The sequence below is a fragment of the Talpa europaea genome (assembly GCF_964194135.1).
Source record: "Talpa europaea genome assembly, chromosome: 5".
Classification (NCBI taxonomy): Eukaryota; Metazoa; Chordata; class Mammalia; order Eulipotyphla; family Talpidae; genus Talpa; species Talpa europaea.
This window is the reverse complement of record NC_140071.1, coordinates 33,288,298-33,312,985: the sequence shown is the minus strand read 5'-3', so window position 1 is coordinate 33,312,985 and position 24,688 is coordinate 33,288,298. Positions and strand designations below refer to the sequence as shown.

Genomic DNA, 24,688 nt, shown 5'->3' with positions numbered 1-24,688 from the left:
TTAAGAGGGGGTATAAGTGCAATGTTTGGAGAGAAACCAGAATTTGGTCAGGGATATGGCAGCACTGGAGTCTTACCTGGGGTCTAATGCTAGGCTGTCATCACTCAAAAAACCTCTAATCCTCAACACACTCACTTCACCTTAACCTCATTTTTCTCTTAAACAGCTGGTTATGGAGTAACCCACTCCTTTCAAATGCTGAAAGAATAATCCAGCCATACTGAGTAACTGGGTTATATTCAAAGATTGCTTGCTGTCTCCCCATCCCTTTTGTGTTTATTTAACCAGGAAGGAGTCCTCTGGTTCAAGGTAAGAAAAGCTAGGATGAAAAACACCCCCCACCCCCGCCGCCAAAACAAAAAAAAACAAACAAAAAACACTAATAGTATAAGTAGTTATAAAATTGAAAGGCTAAGAGGAAAAAAAAAAAAAGAAAAAAAGTGAAGCAGGAAAATGACAGGTTCAAAGCAGGCAGAATAAAGGCTTTATTTTTATTTTTTTACATTTGCCTCAGAAAAGCCCTTTTAATAAAGCCTGTGGGAGAACCTAATTCTCTTCCCAGACCCAACTGCTAATCAATTCCCTGGGCTCCTTATATAAACAGCAGCAGCAGTGGGTCCGACAGTGTTGCATAATCTGAGACTATATCTGAATCGTTGTTTCATAACAAGGAGTCCATGTCTTTTCCCCATTTACTATGAAATAGTAAAAATGTTCCCTCTGTCTATTGGCTCTGAGTAAACAACCTTAAAGGAAGATCTTAAAACTGGATGTCAGAAAGAGAGCAGGGACTGCAGTCTCTTCTGCAGTTGTTTTTCTCTTCTGTGGAACCTGCCCGGAAACCCTGGCAACACTAACCCAAGGCTTTAAAAACACTGGCAGGACCTTGAGGATGGTGTGACTCTGTCATTGTGAAATATATAATCCATGGCAAGGAATCCACAGACACCATTTGGCATTTATGATCACTTTTGCAAAAAGCTAGCTATCTACCTACCTATCTACCTACCCACCTGCCTGCAACAGTCACAAAATGTTAGAACTACAAAAGACCGTAAGTGTTACCTAATGCAAGCATTCCTTCCTTACATGAAATAATTAAGGTCCACAGATGTTAAATAGTTTGTCCAAGGTCACTTGAACATGTACTAACTCCATAAAAATGAGGATGGGGGCCAGAAGTTTGGAAAATCAGAAACAGACCCTCAGAAATTAGATAAATAGATTGACTGGTTTTTCTATATGCCTAAAAAAGTACTAGCCTGTATAAAAACTTATAATTCAAGTCAGTGAGCAAACTTAAAATAGTGATGAACTGGAAGCAATGGTTTCTTTTTTAACCAAGGGGGATAATTATAACAATAGAACAGTGCTTACCACTGATATAAATACCAGACCAGAAGTGGAAATCTTACTGAAGAAATAATGTTTTCGAGGTTTAAGTCTCTCCTGTTCCTATCTATGCAAAATAGGTTCTGGTGGTACTTAGCCCACAAGAGTGGAAGAAGCCCTTATGTCTGGGTGATGAGGTCAGGTGACCCTGAGGAAGACAGTCTTCATGTCCTTTTACTGGGCCTGTGCCCTCATTCAACTGTCAGAGGCCTGGCCTGACATTATGCCACAACATCACAATGGGACCATCATTTTCATGTATGTCTACCACCCACGCTGACTCTGGCAAAAGAAGTCTGTTCTATAGGTACCTGTAAACTAGCACAGGTGAGCTTTGGATATCATTTTATATGATCTATTCAATGTGAACTAAAGAGGTTTCTCGTGTTGTATTAACAAAAAGAATACAACTTGTTAATGAGGATAAATCCGTATCACTTGCTATTTGCTGATACCAACAACTTGATATGTAAAATGGGGAGGGATAAAGAGCTGAATTCAGAGGGTGACTGTGAGATTTAGACAAATAACTACATGTAGGGTGTTCAGGAGGGCCTTGTGCATGACAAGCTCTCAGTGCTGTGTTAGGTTAGTATCAAAGGATGACTGACTAGCATTTTAAAAAATGGAATGAATCAGAGAGTTTTGAGATATTGGAAAAGCAGGTTGATACAAACTGAGATACCGAGACAGGAAGAATCATGGTAAAGGACTAGCAGTGAATCAAGTTAAAATAAAAAATCAAAGCATGCTATAACAAAGAGGAGTAAGAAAATTAAAAAAAAAAAAAAAGTCAATCAGGTTACTAGTGTTTAGTTCCCCCATCCAGAATTGATCAGACTTTCTTAGGAGTAGCGTGTTTAGTCTTGAACTCTGAGGTAGAGAATTGGAGGCAGCCCAGAGGAGAGCAATAAAAATAATTAAAGGGTTGGGATACAGGTCATATTAAGAAAAGTTAAAAGGAGCTGGGGTTATCTGACCTTGAGAATAAAAGGCTAGGGAGGTTAATGACAAGATTTAAGATCAGAGAAGAACACTGTGCTGTGATGGTTAGCGGCTGGGGCACAGCACAGAGGACAAGGCTGAGCAGGGCTGGCAGAGATCCCCGCAGGCTCTGTGGGAGAGTACAGGTGTGCAGAAGAGGATGACCAACTCTTTTTAGAATGGCGAAGATGTAATTTGGTTGAGATTTAAACTTAGATAATCTCAAATTTTATGAGGTCATTCCCTAATATGTATGTAAATACACAAAAATTATTTGTGGTGCCTATAGGAGACCCTACAAGTTCTAAAATTCCTACTACTATTAGGGAGTATGCAGTCCATGGATCTATGGGAATTGAAAGTTTGTTGTGTAAGTGACAAATGAACTGTTTGTGACATATAAAAACAATCAAGAACACATGAACAAGGGGAGACCCAAGGATCATTCAATGGAAAAGAACATCAATTGCTGGTTTGCAGTTTTAGAATAAATCAAGGTGAAGGATTTTTGGTGAGTAATGTAGGGAAAAATCATTTTTAAGACTTGAGTCTTCCATTCCTTTGTCAAACACACCAATTTGTCTCACTGTTTATAAAATGTTAGTACTAGACAGAGGGGGGAAAAAGCACTTTTAACTTAACAGGAACAGCAAATTCATTGTCTGTATTTAAATTTAAGTGCCACACATCTTGTACATTTTAAAAACAATCTGAGATTTATGAGCCCAGTAAGTTAACTAAATTACTTATGACGTTAAGGCAAAAAGAACGGAGATTGAAAGTTGTTACCTCACTCAATACAAAAGAAAAGGGGAAAAATCTCCCTGCTGGTAACTTATTGGGCAGGGAACTGGGTCCTATGGGTACAGACACCTGGGGAAGCCATGAATTGTTGTTAAACCAAACTAAATGTATCTAAGCTAAGCACCAAGTCCCAGGAGCCCTGACTTTGTTCCAAAGAAATACTTATTAAAGACACTAGTGGAGTTTCTGAATGCCGATTATACTGCAGCCAGGTCAGCAATGGGGGAAACATAGAAGCAGAATTATACCAAACACGGAAAGATGTTGAATTAAGGGATCTGGTTCATCAAGAGGCTGTTTTTGTGAGCATCTACATTTACAAATTAACATCCTTTCATCATTTACTATGCAGTCACTTGTGTTATTAAACTGACCACGGCCTCGAAGAGTTCATCCTCACTCTTGATAATTCTCTGTACTCCTGTTAATAGTCACTGTGAATTGACTCTTTAAAATTGCTAGGGTCACTGTTCATACAAGAGAGACTCATCTTGCTGGGCTGGTCTTACTTCCCTTCAATCTGATGGGTATTTGAATGAGTTGATGATAAAGATGCTGGGCGTGGGGCAGGCTCTTAATTAATGGATGAGGATGAGGATCCATAAATGACATCACAATTGAGGTACCAAAGTGGCATCGCTCTAATGCTTTGCTATAGCACATTTTATACTTTTGCAAGAAAGCTTACTTGTGCAAAGGTTCTTTGAAAATAAAAGCAAAACCTGCCACAATGAGGTTAGCAACTCAAACATTCTACTAAAAATTTTACTATAAAAATAACCTGACCCAAAAGTGTAAAACAAGAACCACACCATCCCTCATTGCAATTACATCACCTAGTGATAAAGAAAACACAACAGTTCCACAATTACTACCTCACAGAGTAAAGTAACTTGACCAGATCTCAGTATTTTAAAATAATAACAAACAGCCAACAGAGGATTCAGAATTTATGAAAGAAGTAAAACTTGATCTGTTCAATTATTAGCTGTGTGAAGAGAAAAAATGGCTTATGCCCACATTATCCAAAATTCTCTGAAAACCAATTTCTTTGTATTCTTTAAGTGAACATTACCGGTATTTACCTATAATGATCCTGATTTATTCCCATCATTCAGCAAGAAGGAGAAAGATATCTATACAAACCTACATATGGTCCACCGGGCTTGATAACTTTTGTGCTTCGGTTGCGGGATTCCTCTTCTGCCTGGGTCATTCTTTCTCTTGTCATCTGATATGAGTCGTTTGTTGCACACACTGTAATTTTATCTTGTATAAATCCCAGGCAGTTGAGCTGCGAGGCTCCGGAGCTGTCAGGTAAGATAGTGGCTTGTTAGAACGATGCCCTCTTCTCTTTGCACAACGAAAACAAGCAAAGATTGCATGATCCTAAAATCAGCAGCCCCCAAATTAACTTTACAATCCCTTTTTAGATTTAAATTCACATCGGCAATTTTTTAATGTAAAAATTATTTAAAATATTTAAGTACCTCTTCATGGCTTTTTTCTTTTGAACAGAATAGGTGAAATGAACTCTCAGAGACCAAATCCGTGCAATTTTGAATTAAAAAATCAGCATTTGGAAAGAAGATAGTCTTGATGGATGCTGTAGTTCTACTTATTTTTAATAGTCCATTATTTTTACTAATTATTTACCACTGATAACAGAAATGTTAATTATTTACTTTAGTGGGACCGAACATGCATAATTCAGAACTGACTACATGGAACAAACCCACCACAATGCTTTTGATTTTTAATAAGATATTAATTTTAAGTCTAAAATATTGCCAAACATTAGGGCTTAGGTTGTTATCTTTAGTCCAAAGATCCTAAAATCTTGCTGAACTTATATCTACCACTTTGTTAAAACTTCAGTATAAGACGAACTATGTATGTATACAGCAAACATTGAACAAGAGATTTTGGCAGAGATAATTAAAAGGAAACTGTCACTTAAGTAATCATGAATATTAGCTCAGGAAATGACTCTATTTCAAAATATTCTACTAAAATTAGGGAATCATGAGAACAGTTATACTGGTATTTGAAAAGGAAATTACTTATGGCCTAAAATAGACTAGAATACAAAAACAATGAAAAGTCCATTACAGTTCTGATACTAATTAGAAATAGTTGTGTTAGGATGCTAAAAAAATAAGGATTGATAAAACTTTGTAAATTGCTAATAGTACAAATGCTACTTAAAAAATCAGTTCATTCATCTCATAAAAATTTAATGGGCAGGAATTGCATGCCAGCAATGTGTTGAGGTATACAGGACATGACAAAGACTACCTCCTTCAAGGAATTCACTGTTTAAAGGGTGTCAAGGATGAGCAGAATGGAAATTGTGACAAATATGGGAGTGGGAAGGCAGACATCATCCTAGGAAGGGAGTTCATCTGGACTTACAGGGGAGGCAAAGACTTCCAAGAGGAAGTGATGCCTGAGCTGATCTAGAAAGATGACTAAGCAAAGGGGAAGAGATACCTTGACAGTTTCAATATTTTGACATATGCACATAAACTTTCCTAGAGCCTAGCTCACCATTTGCTGCACTTGTGTGTCCATTACTATACAGGGCTATATGCACCAAATTACTATACAGGGTTATATGCACCTATTTTCACTGGGTCTGTGAATGGGGAGATATAGGAATTCTTAATTTTGACTTTGTGATTTCCTCTACTTTACATATCAGAAAGGTGCAGTTCAAGGAGATTTAAAGAGAAAGATGTTAAAAGAGTCTGCTATGTTTTTTTTTTTTTTTAAACCTATCTATTGAGCATCTATTTTGAACTGTCAGCACTGTAAGATTTAAAAAGGACATAAGGAAGCTCCTGTCCTTGAGGAGCTTGCACAATTATAGGAGAGATAAGATCCATGGGAAAGAAAAATTCAACTGCACAGAAAAAAATGAAGGCACATTGTGAAAAGGTTTGCTTGCTGGGCTGAGAACCAAAAGTAGGGTGCATTTGTTTTTATAGTGGCACATTTCAATTTATACTCATAACAAATTTTATAAAGCACCTTGGATCATACTAATGCATTTGCCCCAATTTTCTCACAATAATTGTTTCTTTTTGCTTGCTGCATCATGTATAGTTTTGTAAGTGACCTTAAATCCTTCTCCAAACAAACAAAGTAGAAATAAACACACAGGATGTTTATGATGTAGCGGTGAAACCTTATTACCTCTGATGATATGACTGGCTTTCAAGAGGGGATTAAGGTTCCTAATAAAATTCTAACAGAACACAATTCAATCTGCTGTCAGAATATTCTCACTATTAAAAATAATTCTCTATAGACAAGCATTAAGGTGATTCTACCACAATTAGAAGTTGCTGTGCTCTGTGGTGCATAAAGGACACTGGACTGGGAGCTAGAAGAACTCAGTATCATTCAGAGCAGTCACTAACTCATTAGCCATGTAACTGTGGATAAGTCACCTGTGAAATGAGTCAAATTGTGCAAGGACCATTATGCTTGGTGATTCTATATTGTCCAATAGAACTTTCTGCAGTGTGACAATGTTCTGTATCTGTATTATCCACCATACCAGCCACAAGCCATATGGCTACTGAGCTTATAGCATGTCGGTAAGAAGTGAATTGTTCTTTTACTTTTTATCAACTTGAATGTAAATAACCTCATGAGCTGGTGGCTATCACAGTGGACCTTGTGGAAATGTCTATATGCGCTTTAACATGTGATTTATAAACTATACCAAAAATGTAAGTTGGGGTGGGCAAAGTTAGTAAGCAAAATTAACATACAATCAGGAAAAATGGCTAAGATAAAAAAAAGTTATTCAGTCACCTTAAATAGGAGGGGAAATTTAGAACTCTTTCAGTAAAGGGTCTCAGTCTCTACCTTCCATATTCACTTGAAACAGCTTTTCTTTCCTTTTCCTCACATGCACAGCAAGTGCTTATGCAGTTTCATATACTGTGCAGAGGAGAAAAAGGGATATGGAAGGAACTTGGGTGCTTTGTCATAAAGAATTCTCCTAGGAAGCTGGGGGCTCTCAGGCCTTGGCTTAACCCAGAAGCTGTACAAACTGCCTCTCCGACCCCATGTCGTCTGTCTGTATGCCCCCCCCCCCTTCAAGGGGCCCATTCTTTAATCAGAAACAACCACAGCAAAGAACAGTGAGACAAACAGCTTATTGTTTGTAGACGACCTCAGCAGATAAGGGTTCCATGGTACCCTGGGTGTGGGTTTGTATTCTTGTCCTTCTCCCTCCTTTTTCTTCTTTAGGGAATAAAAATCAGAAGTGACTGCTTTACTAGGATTAATTTCTAGTTGCCATTCTGCTAAGAGTAAATATTTTTAAAAATTAACCTTAAAACAAGGCTTACACATGAAAGAAGGGGATATGTGAGATATATTTTTCCTCCTTCACTCTGAGTGTCAGCCTTAAGTACTCTACATTATATTATTTAAATGCAGTAAATAAAACTTTCAAGTCTCCAAACTCGTCTTTAATTTAAAAAAAAAGTTTATAGGTCAAAAAACAAAACAAAACAAAACCACACCTTGATTGTCCCTTTAGTGCAAGAATCTTACAATTTTGTGATTATAGCCCACATTAGCAATAGCAAATATTAATTTGTAGTGCACCATAGGTGTTAAAAATAGTTCTCAAATAAATAAATGAGCTCTGCTATTCGACTCAATAAATATTTATGGAATGACTACAATGCATTTTTTTAATTTTAAAATACCCTCTTAAATAAAACATTACTAAATAAGAAAACTAAATTAAAGAATTATTTTCCCTTTAACATAACCTGAAATGTACTTACCTAGAGAATGTTTGCTGGATGCAGTCAAAACTGCCTTGAGGGTTGTCTTTACCCACATTTGACAAATAGAAGTTAAAGGTATGCACTTCTTTGGAGGGATCATTTTTGGGGATTTTGACAAGCTAACAGGAGGTAAAAAGAGAGAAATACCTCATATTATAAATTCATCATAGAATGTTCTGATGACCTATTTATTGTCTTTCATGTGACATTCATTTATATCCTCTTAATATATCTTTGTAACATTTAAATTATCAAAGTGTTGAAAGAATCTGGCAAGTCCTATCTTTAACTCACCACATTCTTATTTCCATTTTCTGCCCTTAGGTGTTATAGTCACTTCTGCTTAGAAATTAATTTATAAGAGGGACCCTCATTATTTCAAAGTGGCAAGTGATTACAGTTTACATGGCAGACACAGTCGAATTAGTTAAGCACTTGCTAAAAAGCTTCTCCTCTTTTGAGCTACATAGCTTCTGTCTTTGGCTGACATGACCACCTGCTGAATAGCTTCTACATTATTTAAATGGTCTGCATCCATTTCCCAATGTTTTCCTCTCTTATTTATGCACATTTCACTTTAATTTCTGCTTCTCTGAGTAATATTTTTGAGGAGTAACTAGTAGCGTAAGGTCAATGCCATAACTTACATTCTACAAGAAATGCAGCAAAGGTGTTTCTACCTGCCCTATGATTCCCTTACCTATTCTCATGTTTACAGAAAAGGGTCACTAGAACCTGTACTCAAATCTATAAATGCTTAGTATTCTTTTGATGAAAAATTTTAAGTTAATTACTGCCTGTTAAGCTCTGACATCTATTAAGCAGAGTACTTCAGCAAAGTTCTGAACAGACTTTTGTATTATTTAAATGTAGAGGTTTCCTTTTTCATTCTTTAAACTGATCTTTCTTAAGTAATATTGACACTTTTCATGGTGAGAATTTATCTTTCTTTTTAAAAACAGACACACAATTTAGAGTCATGTATACATTTGAAAAACTCAACAGCAAAAATATCTCATATGAATTTATTACTGGGCTGACTCCTCAAAGCTTTAGGGTCAAGCCTGATGGTAAGCATAGAATGCTCTAGGAACTCTTGCTCTTTAACTGTCCCTTGAATAGGAAAAATAATGCTACAGCATTTAAAAAATATTATCATGAATCAAAGATTAAAGAATCAGATTAAAAAGAAACAGTTTAAAAAGCATATACAACACATGCTATGTGCCTGCTGAAGTGTTTGAAGCATACACTAAGAGTAGATTAGAACAGCAGTTCTCAATGAGGGCCAATTTTGCCCCCTGGGGGACATGTGGTCTTAGAGGCTGCTACTGGCTTCTATTGGAGGCCAGAGATAATGGCCAACACCCTACAATACACAGAACCACCCCACAACAAAGCATTATCCAGTCTAAAATGTCAGTAGGGAGGAAGCTGAGAAACTATGGCTTAGAAGAAGAGGTAGTCAGTTCCTTAGAAAAGTAATTCTTACTTCAACTGACTTCCGGAAGTTAATGAAGTGAAGAGGAAAATACTATTTTTAAAGAAATAAAAGTTCCACTTTAATTCAAATGAAAGAAGCCATTAATGGATTTAAAAACCTTAATTCCTGCTTTATAATGTCCAATCAGAAGACACTGAAAAGCAAGGAAGTGCATAAGAACCTTATTTAAAGTATGTTTAGTTGTAGAAAGTGAAGAGTAAATACCTACCTCAAATTGGAATTTTTACAATTTCTCAACATCATAAAGTCAGCAAACACTTAATGAGCAGGATAAAAATGTACTTCTTTTGGAATGCCTACTCTAGATAGCAATTTTAAAAAAGGTCTTGAAGAGACACAAAAATATCTGACCTAATATCAAGCTATTCCTGTAAAAGACCTGAGTGCAAAATGTCACCAAACAAGCAATCTTTATAGTTTTCAAAATTCCAAAAGCTTAAATTTATGTAATCTACAGATTTAGTTATATCCTCTCATTTGCTAGAAATGGTTTAGATATTTTAGATACAAAGTTGATACTGCTATCAATATCTGAATATACTCTGAAGAATGAAATGGATGCACAAAGGAGCACTTAATGTCTATAGTTTTAAGTCTGCATAACAGTTTAGCCCTGTGGACCGTAAGTAAAGCAGAGACTCAATGAAAAGAGTAGGTTGTGTAGGATATTAGGACAGGTGTGGTAAGAAGGGAGTGGGAGGCTTTAGAACTAAACTATGGGGACCTCAGAGTGAACCAGGTCCATAGGGTTATTAAAGGTTAAAAGGGGATCTGAGACCTTGTCCCATCTAGAGTCATTTCAGAGATCTAACTTGCAGAGGATCTTGTGGATATCGCTCCTCTCTCTGATATATAGGAGCCTATTCCAGTGAAATTGGAACTATTACAATGCATTTTCTTATAAGCCGCCCTTTCATTTATGGGATAGGAGGAAGGGGAGGTGAAAATGAAATGACTATTACTGGTGAGTGTCGGGTCAGCTCTGGGGACTGGGCTAATCGCCATGGAAAAAGAAATTCTTAGGTCTGATTTAGAAACAATCTTGGAAGAGCATCCCTTTATGTGACAGGAACTTCTTTATGTTAGTCAGTATTTTTCCTCCAGGTCAGTGGGAAAACCTTTATATTTAGAAACCTATAGTCTACTTGAACCTTTCACCTAAGTGCCGTAAGAATCAAGTGATTTTTTTTTTAAGTATTAAAGATTACGATTCTACACAGTTTCTTATTCATGATGGAGAATGTAAATATACTATACCATGTTCTGGACAATTGGAAAAGCAGATTTTAATTTTCAATCCAAAAATGAGAATCTGATTTCCAAAGGCTGAGGACCACAATCCACAACCGTCCTCCCAAACTACTTAGAAAAGTTTCAGGAAACAGTCATACATTTATAATTAACATCTTGGACAGACCAATATGTGAAGTCAAAGCTTCTAATTATTCTAAGATGCAAGTTCAGGCATGAGGCAATGAAATACTGTCTGAAAGGTCATTTCAACATCAAATCACAGACCTCTATTTACATAAGGATATAGGGCAGAAGCACAATTCTCTCACTGCTACAAATTTCTCTAAGGGCCTGCTGAAAGTCATTGATACCTTTATCCAGAGATTTCCTTTTTTAAGCCTGATACTTTCCATGCAGTATTAGATTAAGGTACAGACAAGATGAAAGAGAGAACCAGCAAGTTTTGTTTTTTTTTTTTCCTACTTAAATGTTTTGTGTTGAAATTCTGGGTATTAACAAATTATTTAAACTTATAGAAGCTTTCCTTTGAGTAATTCTATGTGTAGTAATATCCACCCTTTACTGCCTTACAATAGGTGATAAAAAACGCTCATTGAGATGCTCATGATGCAGCAATCCCACAGTTTGATAGGACAATTCTTGGTTCTTAAAGCAGAACCACAGTGGTGACAAAGCATTTGAGATTATCCAATTGGGTTTCTTCATTTTATAGATTATATGTATTGTGTTTCTCCCCTAGCCAGAATATAAGCCTTGAAAGCGGACGTTTGTTTCCTGAATAAATCCTCAGCATCTCTACTAGCCACAGAGGAGTTATTCCACACATGTCTGCTGGGCAAATGAAAATGTTAATGCCTGAACCAGGACTAGAACTTAAGTGTCTGCTCTATTTCCACCAGTATTTCCAAAGCATGAAGTCTCCTTATATGACAAAGGGGGCCTGTCCTCAAATAAATTTGGGAAATTCCAAGTTAAACAAGACAACTTGATTTGCTACATGTCCATTCATACTTAATAGTTGTTCCTAAGTTGTAGGACCTCAGAACTCCCCTACTTCATTCCTGTAGTATCTTAGGAGGCCAACCTGTCTCACAATCCTGACTGATTATTATATCTATCATTTTATTATTTATCTTAGCTTAGATTAAAAACTGCTGCAATCAATTAACTGTTAGAATTCTATTACTCTCAAATCATGTCCAGATTTTTAAATGATTCTGTGATTTCCCAACAATCTCAAAAATTCAGGTTAGCTAGTACATGTATTTGCATGTACTATTCAGGTTCCAAACATGAGGGGCAGAATAAATAATCTAGAATCGGAACAGAAAATAGAAACCTGAACCTGAAAGCCACAAGTCCTATTTTTTAAATTAGAGCTCCAGTTATGACTCTAAGCCTAACATGATGGGCATTATGTCAGCCCAGATGTGGAAACCAATGGTTGGATGGGTGGGTATAGAGGAGCAGGTGATGGATGGTTATCTTTCATCGGCAATAGAAAAAGTTAAGTATTAGAGAAACCAGTATGAGTAACTATTCCTACTGCCAGGGACTGGCAGGGGGTGACGAGGATCCCACACATACTAGAAATCTCTGCAATTTCCATGTGATAGATACTTTACTGAGGAGAGCAGTAAAAATGCCAAATTTATCTAGTACAAGGAGAAATATTGGCAGGTCATAGAGCAATTAACATGAATAACGCAGAACAAAATAAGTCTCTTTCTTTACATTCTTCCTTTTTAGCTAGATGTATATTAAGGAAAAAAAAAAGTAAAGTAGGAACAATTTTCCCTATTATTCTTCATATCGTTCCCTTAGATCCAGTATTAGAGTTTCTTAGGTTCTTGATGAAAGGGTAGAGTAGGCCAAATATTGAGGTTTGTGATTTGGTTCTGCCACTTCGATGGGAGATAGTCTTATTAGAAATAATAAGAACTGTACTCCCATCCCTTATATGTTGCTTTAAATTTATGGCCATTTGAGGGGAGAAGATCATTAATGTCAATATTTCAAAACTAATTTTAATTGGTTACAAGTAAACAATAACATCCATGGACGCGCTCATTTTTAAAAGTCAATACACCCAAATTGATATAAAACTTGAACAGAAAAAATACCTTGAATGATTTTTGACTCTCTTAAATACAATTTCTCTTAATATGAAACTAGCCTCTAATTGTTGGTGTGTCCTATGAGACTGATCTACTGATTCGCTCATTTAATTCATTTATTCCACAAGTATTAACTTGGTCCCTACCCTGCCTAGCACTGTTCTGGGTTTCTGCGAAACATTAGAGAATAAAAGCAACAAAGTCCCCTGTCATTGAGGCACATGGGGCTGGAAATCCAATAGCAAGATGCTGGTGACTGGGGCCTTTGGGAAGAACCAGATGGACCTCGGATTATGTGTTGCAGGTAGAGACAGCAGGATTCCCAGACATATTGAATGAGAGGAATGAAAGAAATAAAGAATGACATCTCCTAGATGGTCTCCCCTAGAAAAGTAAACCTGTCTGAGTATATGTGTGTGTATATATACACATACATAGATATGTGTGTGTATAGCATCTTGCATATAGTCTCTCTATCTCTCTGGTATGAGGCCAAGTGTTTAATGTAGCTGAATCCGTACTAGTTAAGTATACTAAAACAGCATTGATCAATACTGGTTTCACCAACTAAAACACTGACTCATTTTGCTGCTTCAATGGCTAAAAATTATTTAGAAGAAACCAGGTGGCTGGGTATAGTTGATTAGCAGCTGGGTATTTCCAGGAAAATGTTGGGGGTGGGGGGAATATGGATGACAGTTAATGGCAAGGGAAAGATGCAAATAGCAGAGAGTAGAAATACTGTAACAGGATAAATATACACAGACTATGCAGCATGAAGGAACAAAAATCTTGAATTTAAAAATGAATGCAAAATCGCCAAAGTAGTGTTTGAAAAAAAAATGAGAGAGTCCATAGACAGAATCAGGGAAGTGTGTGTTCAAAATGTAGTCACGGCCATACTTTTTTGGTAGCAATAACTAAAACCTCCCGTTGAATTCTGTAACTCTTACAAAAGTGCTTTTCATTTTCATTTTATTAACCAGCATTTTCCAAAATTTAAGTATATTTTATATTATCAATGCTTATATAGGAAAGAACTATCATGGTATCTCTAAATTTGCCCAGTTTCTCACATTATTATCTCCCAGTTACTCACATTATTTATCTCCCAGTTAATAAACCACTAGTCATCAAATAATTGAGGTTTTGGCATCCTGGGGAGTAAACCTTGACTCCTCTCTCCCTCACACTACCCGAATCCCTCAACATCCAGATAGTCACCAGATCTACTGACTTTATTTCCTAAATTATGTCTTAAATATATGTCCTTATCTGCACCCTCAGCTTTGGTTCAGTTGTCATATTTTGCTTGGACAACTTGTTTTTGGCCTCTGCTTTTGCCCATTCTTGACCCCATTTTCTAATCACACAGCTACCAAAATGAGATTTATAAAGTGCTAATCTGATCATATCTGTCCTGAGTGTCATCATTTTTTTTCATGCTTCCCCATTACTTATTAGTCTAAGCTCCTTAACAGGTCATGTAAGGTTTCTGTCACATAGACCTGGGCTTCACTCTCTGCCTTAGGTTTGATGTTCCATCAGCAATAATGTGCTGCTAGGCACCACGACATACTACACTATGTCCCACTTCTTATCTTATGCTAACTTCTGCTTTATTTTAAGACTCATCTCAGGAGCTCACCTTTAGAAGCCCTTGCCTGGGTCCTCACAGTCTCTTGGGCTCACCTCCACTGCTACCTTCACTATACTGCATGCTAAGTACTTGTTCATCCATCTGTCCCACCAGACTGTGAGTTCTTTGGGGGTATGGACCATGGTCTTACTTTCATACCTATCTGGAACATAGCAGCAACTTAATAAATATTTGTTTTATTCATCTGAAGAAACTTGGAACTACATTCAATAACTCAGAAGAAGTCTTATGCCAGGGATACTAAAAAGTTAGAAATGGAACTAAAATAGATCACTTAATAATCTTTGGAAAACCAGGACTCCCTAGAGCAGACAAAAATAAATAACGGAATGAAAGGAGAAAAAAAAAAATCCCACATAGCTGCCTGCTTTGTGGTATTGAATGTCAGGATGAGAAAGTTTCTGACCTCTCTTGGGCTATGTTTAGCCCCAAACTCTAGACCAAGTGGCTTCCTGGGTTTGTGGGACTTAAACTTATTTTATACATTTTTCTTTTAAAAAAAGTATTTTCATCTTTATTAAAATACTTGCAGAATACAGACCTTGTCAAATTCCACTAGAAAACATGATCCAGTGTCTTTAAAACCACTCTGCATTTTAAAGGACCGAGGGAGACCACACTAAATAATTCTGAATTTATAATTGCTTCATCAAATAAGAGGCAGAATTTTGTTTAAAAATGATTTCTCAGAAATAAAGCCCAAATCTGATTCTAAAAGGAAAACAAAAAATCTTAAATATGAATGCCAGCTTCTAATTCACTGCCAATCTTCTTTCCCTCTCTCCCTGCTCTTTTTTTTTTTTTTTTTTTTTTTTTGCATTATGCCAGGAAGAACTGCTGGCAAACCGTAGGGGAGAACAGAAGTCATGCATGGCAGTCAGCAACAGTTGTGTAAATCTAGGGGAGAGACTTGTACTGGACAGATGTGAATCCTCAAAATTAGCATAAGTTGCTAAAAGCAGCCCTGGCCCCAGACTTTGCAAAACGCATGGTTTTTACCCCAGCCTGATCAATGTCACCATGAAAACTTGTAAGTTCAATAACATAAACAATATTTAAGCCCAAAGACTATCTCCATATTAATTTGGAAATATATTCAATTCTCAATTCTCTGTTTTTCAACACTAACAGCTTTTAAACTGTTTTCAATGACTACAGAACACTTTTATGAAGTAAATCTACAGAGAAACCCACCAAAGTACTACACATAGGTTAGAATGGCTTTGGTTGAGGAAAGGGGTGATGAGGAATGGGATGGCTGAAGCAGCCACTATAGCAACATCATAGAATCCCCAGGCTCTGGGGACCAAAGGCACAAAGCCACAGCTCTATGCTAAGGAAAAAGAAACTAACAAGATATATAGTAGTTGGGGATATCATTTTATTACATTCTAGTTCTAGTCACATCTTCAATGTCAATCACAAAAAGTGTATATAAAATATGAACTCTCAGGTGTCATTTTTGAGACACGTACCAGATTGGATAGCTATCATAGACAGAAAATGGTGTCTTGTCTTGTCCTCTCTCCTTGTAAATGCTTTCTTTAACATTGATCCCTTCATATTTCTAGTTCTAATTTGGGTTTCTTTCAATGGCTCAAGAAGAAAAAAGTGAGAACTCTCTTTTACACACAGATAAAATGGGAGCAAAGCAAACATATCAGAGCCTCACTGGTGGTGCAGGGGTTAAAGTCTCAGGGCTATCAAGCTATCCCCAGTCACTGCAGAGTGAGTTTGATCCCTGGCCAGGGAGCTACTGCACATGGCTTAGCAGACCTCTTCTGTCTTGCCCCCTGTTCCCCTCGGCAGTGTATTTTAGTAGATCTGCCTGTTCTGCTCCACACTCTGATGAATCTTCTCAACCCCCTACCCCAGCACCTCTGGCCTATACCTTATGTGCATAAATAAAATAAAATAAATCTTAAGAAAAAGCAAACAGACCACATCTAGTATATTAGATGGTAGACGCCATCCACCTGTGTTACCTGGGGCATGTGTCCCATTAATTTGCAGTTTTCTCATCAATAAAATGTGGATAATGATATTACTTCGCTCATGTGATTATTGTAAAGTTTAAATAGATAAGCCATGCATTATAATATGTGCCCCCAAATGTCTACTCTCATAAAGATGACACTAGGGGACTCCCAATCTGATTCTGGCCTGTTTTATTCACATGCCTTCCCCAGTATGATGTTTTGGTTTATAAAATTTTTCAAATTGTAAGCACTCATAATAACTGTCCAGTGGATAATTAAAAGTTGACTCTACTTATTAAGAACACTCAGTATTTATAAAAACAAGGTGTTAGAAACCTTCAGGGTCAAAGCTTAAGTGTAGCTTAAATAGAAGCAAAAAAAAAAAAAAAAAGCTATCTGGAAAAACAACCAACCAAAAAGATCGGCAATACTTTCAATTGTTCCAAACTCAAAAGTACAGCAAGATAAGATATAAGAACGAAACAGTCACAACAGGTATCCATAGAAAGCTAAAAAATTATAGATGCCTGCTGCTACTCAAAAAGGGTAGCAAACACTGCTTCCCAAGTGCCTTATCCATAAAAAAATATGCCTTCTTCAGAGTCCCCAGAGAGCTCCAGATACTAGCTACAGCACAACAAAGAAACAAAGAAAATAGAATTAAGGACTCTCATGAGAATGACAACTTTGTGACTAAAACATTCAATCTTCATAAATGCAGTTTGCAGGTTTTTTTCCCTTGTGTCAAAGCTATAGGTAGGTCTAAAAATGAACAGAGCAGTAGTTTCACAGTGTTTTTGATCGCTTTCCAAACATGTGTTCTGAAAATAAATTCTTGAGGGTAGAGTCCATTAAATTTATTTTGATGCAGTTTTCATTTGTTAATTTCCCTTAAGCCTACAAAAGGAATACAACTATTCTTGATATATATATATATGTATAAAGCTTTTGATATGCACAGTACATGAAGAGCTAAATTAGAAACTGCAGTTCTGATATCTAGGAGACTTAGGAGATCTGATGTAAATAAGAGGGCCTGTCAAGTCGCTAAGATCAATTGATTTATGACTAAAAATACAGGACAAAAAATTATTCCTTTTTAAGAACCACATATGTTTAGGTTGTTGGCAAATCCATCACACCTGTTCCTTCATATTAAAGGCAAAGCTTTTATATATGGATCAGGTAATTACAATATTTAAATAATTCTTATCACAGAATTCAGATTGATTGTAGATAGTTATTTAGTTCTGCTAGATGGCAGAACCACATACCACAGGATGACTATGACAATGAAAGTAGATGAGATAAAATTTTATCCATTGCAGGTAGCTCATTGCATTGCCCATGAAAAAGATATCTGTATCACAAGGCTTTATGATAAGTTCATAATATTCTTTTAAGGAAGACAGGCATCTAAAGATGAGGGTGGAAGCTCAAAACCACCAAATTATTAGGACCACAAGATAGCAAAATATGTTAAAAAAAAAGTTACAGAAATACAGGAATTATTTCAAAGAAAATTCATGAATTAATAAAATTAAAACTCCCTCCTATATTGGGAGAAATGAATTAAGATAAAGAAATGAAAACCTTTAAACCACTCTTAGCAATATCAGATGGAGGTAGATGATATCTTCATGATGTCTTAAAGTAATACCAGATCTTATCAAGCAAAGTATGTTGTCAAAAAACTTTAAAACATTAACAAATGATCAGCTTTGAAAAAAAAAAAAAAACACCCCACAAAACATGCATTCAGTAATGGCCATGGGAAACACCTGGTGCAAAGGCACTTTCAAAAGGTTGTGGAGATACCAGCAGCTTTCTAGGGCTGGGAGTGGGGGTGGCAATTTGTTGACAGTTATCAAAAACTTTAAAAGCATTTACAACTTCTGACCTAGAAATTCCACATCTAGGAATCTAGCCTGAGGATATAATTTGATATGGAAATAAAGATTTATACACAAGAATGTTTATCACACCATTATTGTTATATAGAACTATATGAGAAACAAGAGAATAGCTAAAGAATGCCAGTGTACTATAAAATAAAATGTTAGGTAACTATTTAAGAGTCATTTTTACTATTTAACGACATGGGAAAATGTTCATGATATGTGTCAAATGGGAAAAAGCAGGTTATAAAAAAAGTAGTAAATACACTGCGATTGCAATATTTTTTAGCAGTACGGGTAAAGCTATGAAAAAAAAGCCTAAAAGAAATCCAGCAACATTAAATGGTTTTCACTGTTAAGGACACTTATTATTCATCTTTATCCTGCATACACTTCTAAATTGTACATTCATTTGTTTTTCAATCAAAAAACTTTCTAAAAAGGCTGCTTTAAAAAATAAGAGATTTTGAGTTATCCCTGTACTTGACCTTCATGACTCAACCATCTCAAATATCTTTGAAAAAAATTATCTTTAAAAAAACAACAACAGAGGGTCTCCCTGGTGGCGCAGGTGGTTGAGCGCCGCACTGTGAAGCTGTTTGCAGCCTCTGCAGCGTGGGTTCAATCCTGGCTGGCCGGCGAGAATCCCACATGGCAAGCAGACCTCTCCTGTCTCGCCCGCTGTTCTCCTCAGCAGTGTGTTTCATCAGTCTGCCTGTTCTGTTCCCTGCTCTGTCTCTGGTGAATCCTCTCACCCACCCACGCATCTGACCTGTACCCTGGTTCTTGTACAAATAAATAAATCTTTAAAAAAAAAAAAAAACCAGAATCAGAAATTGTGAAATATAAGAGTTTATCCAAAATTAATCCCGGGTTCATACTTACTCTTCATGTTTTCCCAGAAAGGAACAGAACACTAGCTTACTTAATAAAAAACAAAGCAAAACACCAAGAATCCCTTGTAGAAAGTTTTCCTTTATAGCCAAACACAAAACTTTCAAACAATTGTAGATTTAGTAAGTCAGCATTATTATCTGTCAGTGAAAATGGAACACCCTCAAGTATCTTCCCTCCTTGCTCATCTGTAAAAACTGACAACTAGATTAAGAGAAAACAAAATTATTCTTCGGATTAGTCATAAGAAATTCTTAGTATTAACTAGTAGAGTATTACATATTCATAAACATGGATGCCTTATATTCTTTTTCTAAAATAAGATATATCCCATATAATTTATTGCATGATTAATAAACACTCAAGTTTTTTTGTATTATCAAAAACTGCCCCTTTTGCTATGATTACTTAAGCACCAAACCTCTAATACTGTGCATCAAATTTAGTTCTTCTTAATGAGTTCTCTATTGTATTCTGAGTTTTATCATCTAAAGGAAACTCTGTAAGAGCTGTATCTTTTTAAATTTAATTGAGTACTACTTTGTCCTTTGTCCTTTCTTTGTCCTAATCTGTCCTTTCTAGAACAGATCCATTCCTAGAACACCTTATAAAACACCAACTGGTAACTCAGAAAGGAAAGTGGTCTCTCCTACACCCTTGATAACACCAGCAACACTGCCTGTACCTTCTTTCTACTGGGTAGAGAGATCACAGATGAGAAGAAAACTTTCCTTCTCTACTGATAGATGACAAAGCAACTCTGTCAAGTAGTTGACTAGCAAGACATTGAGCTGGTGTCTAGCTACAGATAATTTCTCAAGACCTGACTTCTGTTTTCTTTGTTAACTTGTTTTTTCCAACCTTGAAAAGTAATCCTTTCTCCTAAATTCTTGACATATTTAAATTTGGCATCTCCCTTTCTTTTCTTCTCATATATAAGTAATAACTAATTTAAGGAATCTACTGGATAAGCAAGCTAAAATGCAAATCTGACCACATTAACTCCTTAGCTGAAATTCTTTCATATAGATTATTTTCTACAGTGTTTTCTAAAAAAACAATAGACTAGGACCCACTGGAAGGTACTTTAGTGGACTGTGACTAGGATTCTTTTAAAATAAAACAGAAAATACCAGAGTACACTAATGAAGGCTAAATACGGTGCTGTGAAACTTTTGTTTTAACTGTATGAATGTATACACCTGTATGTGTGAAAAATGCAAAAATTTTTTCTTACCATGAATTGTTTATAAATGGGTTTGAAAGCATCTATGGCAATAGTTTTTTCCTAGCTGAGAAGGCCACAGATCCCATTCAGAAAATAATGAAAAGTTATGAACTTTCTCCAGAGAAGAGAATGTATGCACATCTACCCATATTATATTCTTAATGATAGTGAACCAATTGTAAGAAAACCTGGAAGAAAAAAAAAAATATTTTTTTGAAGTTCAGTTTCCAGACCCCAAGGAAGATTTTATAGTAAAGAGCACTGACTGCCAAGGTGATATTCCAATTTCTCTTTCTTTCTTTCTTTTCTTTTCTTTTTTTTTTTTTTTAATACAAGCACTGGGTATAGTCAGAAGCGCGGGAGGGTGAGAGAATTCACCAGAGCCAGAGCGGGGAACAGAACAGGCAGACGGATGAAATATACTACTGCTGAGGGGAGCAGCGGAAGCGGCAGGAGAGGTCTGTGCGCCATGTGGGACCCTCGCCGGTGGCCGGCCGGGAACCGAACCGGTGCTGCAGAGGCTGAGGGCAGCTTCGCAGCCCAGCGCTCAACCGCTGTGCCACCAGGGGAGGCCAGATATCCAATTTCTTAAGAAGGTGGGAACAGCGGCCACATTTGTTTACCATTTTGCTCAAGCTGAGCCAGAGGCCAACTTTTGGTAATCTGTCAGATCTCAACTCAGTGTCTCTTCTCTGAGAACTTCCTGACTGTCCCTTTTTGCCCTTGTTAGTTGGGGAGGTGCTCCAACTGTTATGTTAATGTGAGAATGAAAAAAAAATGTTTACTGAACATGAACTGCAGGGAGCTATCAACATAGTGATGAGAACAGTCTCTAGAATCAGATTCTTAGATTTGAGTTCATGCCCCTTACTCAGTAATTTTTTGATTTTCAACAAATAATTTCACTTCAGAGCCATGGCTTACTTATCAGCAAAATGGAAGTATTTGCTTTACACATTCCTACAATGATTAAAGGAAATTAATATATGTAAAATATTTAATACAGTATTCTTAGCATGCAATAAATATTCAACAAGTTTTACAGTAATTATTAAAAAATGGAATCTGTAAACAAAATAACAATATATTATAGTGCATTTATGCTAAATACAGTGTAAACTAGAAAACTAGTTAGCAGAATTAGAGAATTCTTAGCTGCTAAGAACATAGTCACTAGCTGCAAAGATGTCAGTGGGCTTTGTAAATCTTTAAGTCCTTTCTTCTAAACTTGTTTTTAAAATAAGTTACTTTTGAAGTACAGGTTATAAATACATATCTGGTTATATATTTATAACTACATATTTATAAGCAATATATTTATAATGTATAGCTGGTTATAAATATATATTCCCCCCTGTAAATTCTCCAGATTATTTAACATAACTAGTTAACATGAAAGCTAGTCAAGGGTGGGGTCAGGAAAGAAAACTTTTGAAAAGATTCTATTTAAATAAAATTATGTTAACAGAGCACAGGAACTCTTCCATTGCATTGTTGTGGCTCACTGAATCTAAGATGCCAGCAACTGGAAGTTAATTCATGATTTTATGTACCCCTGCATAATATAAAATGCTGACACACTACAACACAATACTAAGCTGCCAAAGATAATGAGATGCATTCCAATTTCAAAGATGTTAAATGTTAAAAAGAAAACACATCTTGCAATCAAAGACAGTATTTGTGTGTGTGTATGTTAACTACTGTTTGAAATAAGATTGGGGCTTGGGCTTTTTTTTTGGTTTTAAATTCTTTTTTTTTAAAAGATTAATTTATTTATACAAGAACTGGGGTATACGCCAGATGTGGGGGAGGGTGAGAGGATTCACCAGAGACAGAGCGGGGAACAGAACAGTCAGACTGACGAAATACACTGCTGAGGGGAGCAACGGGCATGGCTGGAGAGGTCTGCCGTGCCATGTGGGACCCTTGCTGGCCCGCTGCGATTGAACCGGTGCTGCAGAGGCTGCGGACAGCTTCACAGTGCTACGTTCAACCACCTGCGCCACCAGGGGAGGCCCAAAATTCTAACTTTTTTTAAAACAAAGTTCTTATAAGCACATCTTGTACGCCTAGGATAGGGCCTTGCACATATTAAGAGGCCAAAAGACATTTAAATAATGCTCATGGTTCCAATTTTAAGGGGTGGTTTTGCTAGAAGAACTACAAGGTATTATGTACTATGGGATGGCAAAAGATTATTATTTTCTAAACTTAAAGAAGTGGGTGCTATTGGGCCTCCCTGGTGGCAGTGCTGCACTGTGAAGCTGTCCGCAGCCTCTGTAATGCCATTTTGATCCCGGCTGGCCAAGCAGCAAACCACTTGCCGGGGTAGATCTCGCACGCTGCTCCCCTCAGCAGTGTGTTTCAGTCAGTCTGCCTGTTCAGTTCCCTACTATGTCTCTGGTGAGTCCTCTCACCCTCCCGCGCATCTGCCTGTACCCTGGTTCTTGTATAAACAAATAAATCTTAAAAAAAAAAAAAAAAAAGCTATTAAAGGGCCTCCCCTGGTGGTGCAGCAGTTGAGTGCTGGGTTGTGAGGCTGCCCGCAGCCTCTGCAGTGCCAGTTCGATCCCCGGCCACCGGTGAGGTCCCACAAAAAAAAAAAAAAAAAAAAAAAAAAAAAGTGGGTGCTATTAAAGTGACTGCAACATAGATTAATCAGTTTTACAAGTTTCAGTTTTTGGTGGGAAACAAAAAAGCAAAACCTTCAGTGGCAGAGTTTTGGCATAATTGATGATTTCAGTAAAGAACCTGAGCTGCTATTTCAAGGTCCTATTTACCTTTATCTATATAGGTATCTACTGTGATGCCGGGAACATGTTGAGTATTCATAAACTCTTAATGAATAAAGCAGTGAGTTAAGCTTATGTCTTTATTCATTAAGAGTTTATGAATACTCAACATGTTCCCGGCATCACAGTAGATACCTATATAGATAAAGGTAAATAGGACCTTGAAATAGCAGCTCAGGTTCTTTACATGAAGAGGAGCTGGACCTCCAAAGTGAATAAAGTTTTGGGAGGACAGGGCAGGGTAGTTTTGTTTTCAACTCATAGCCATGATCATGTTTGGGGAGTCTTATCCGGCTATAACACACAGAGGAGCCTGTGTGAGGCTACAGTAAGCAAGTACTTTGACACAGTTTACTCAGGTAGCTTCCATGCTCTCCACCCCCACACATAGTCAAAGTCACCCTCCTGCCATCTGCCACTGCACACTCTTCTAGGGTCCAGATCCTCTTCATGTCAGTAGTGCCTGTACTGGTACTTGCTGAAGGTGTGAGGATACAAGTAAGAAATATTACTCACTGTTCTCCTTACTTGGAAAATTAGTTCTTATCCAAAAAGAAAAGAACAGAGGTGAATGGCAATTCAAAATAGAGAAGGTGGTTAATACACTAACTTCAAATGATGATCCAATTACAGTTTGGGAAGAGTTTCCAGATTATCAGCCATTATCTTCGGCCAAAATGAGATTTATGCATACATATATATAATATATGCATATAAAATAAATACATATAAAAGTATTTACAAACTATATATAATTATGCATCTTTAAATGTATCAAAGTTAAAATTTCTTTCAAATAAAGAATACCTTAGTAAATTAACATGTGATTAAAAGACTTGGAAGTCAATGCAAATATTAAAATGGGATCTATGTGTGTCAACCACGGTAATAAAAAAACAAAATGTCATTACAAAGGAATATAATTCTAACATCCTTCTAGTATTAATTATATTCAGAGCTGATCTTACAAAGGTAGCTGCTAGTCAGCAACATTTGGGCAGACTGACTAAACATAACTGTTGGCAAGACCAGTGGGCTAGTCAAACCAAAATCAGCAGGGGGAAAGAGAATGCAGGCATATCATCTAAGAAGCAATGGCAGTGCTAGGGATTTATTTTTGCCTCTGCTGCTGTTTCAAGCTGATAGTTATCTTTGCTTCCCAGGTATCAAGTAGGTTAGAGAAGGACAGTCTGCGGGAAGCATATGCAGGTGGGCTGAAATTGCCTACTAATTTCAAATACTGTGTAATTTAGTTTTCCAGACCAGACCTTCTCCCTAGCCCCCAAGGTAAAATAATTAACAAAATATTTTTGAATGTTTTACTAAGTTTTGGAAGTTAAAAAAAAGTTATTTAGAGCTAGT

General features: G+C 36.7%; 1 protein-coding gene across 1 annotated transcript in view; it reads right to left on the bottom strand.

The window, feature by feature from the left end:
- ELL2 (elongation factor for RNA polymerase II 2) overlaps positions 1-24,688 on the bottom strand; it is a gene marked incomplete at both ends in the record, with an annotated part of 82,934 nt that overhangs the window by 34,889 nt on the left and 23,357 nt on the right. Inside the window, 2 exons of the mRNA XM_084232922.1 lie at positions 4,327-4,490; positions 7,995-8,116. Coding sequence (XP_084089048.1) covers positions 4,327-4,490; positions 7,995-8,116 — 286 coding nt within the window. The remainder of the gene's footprint in view (positions 1-4,326; positions 4,491-7,994; positions 8,117-24,688) is intronic.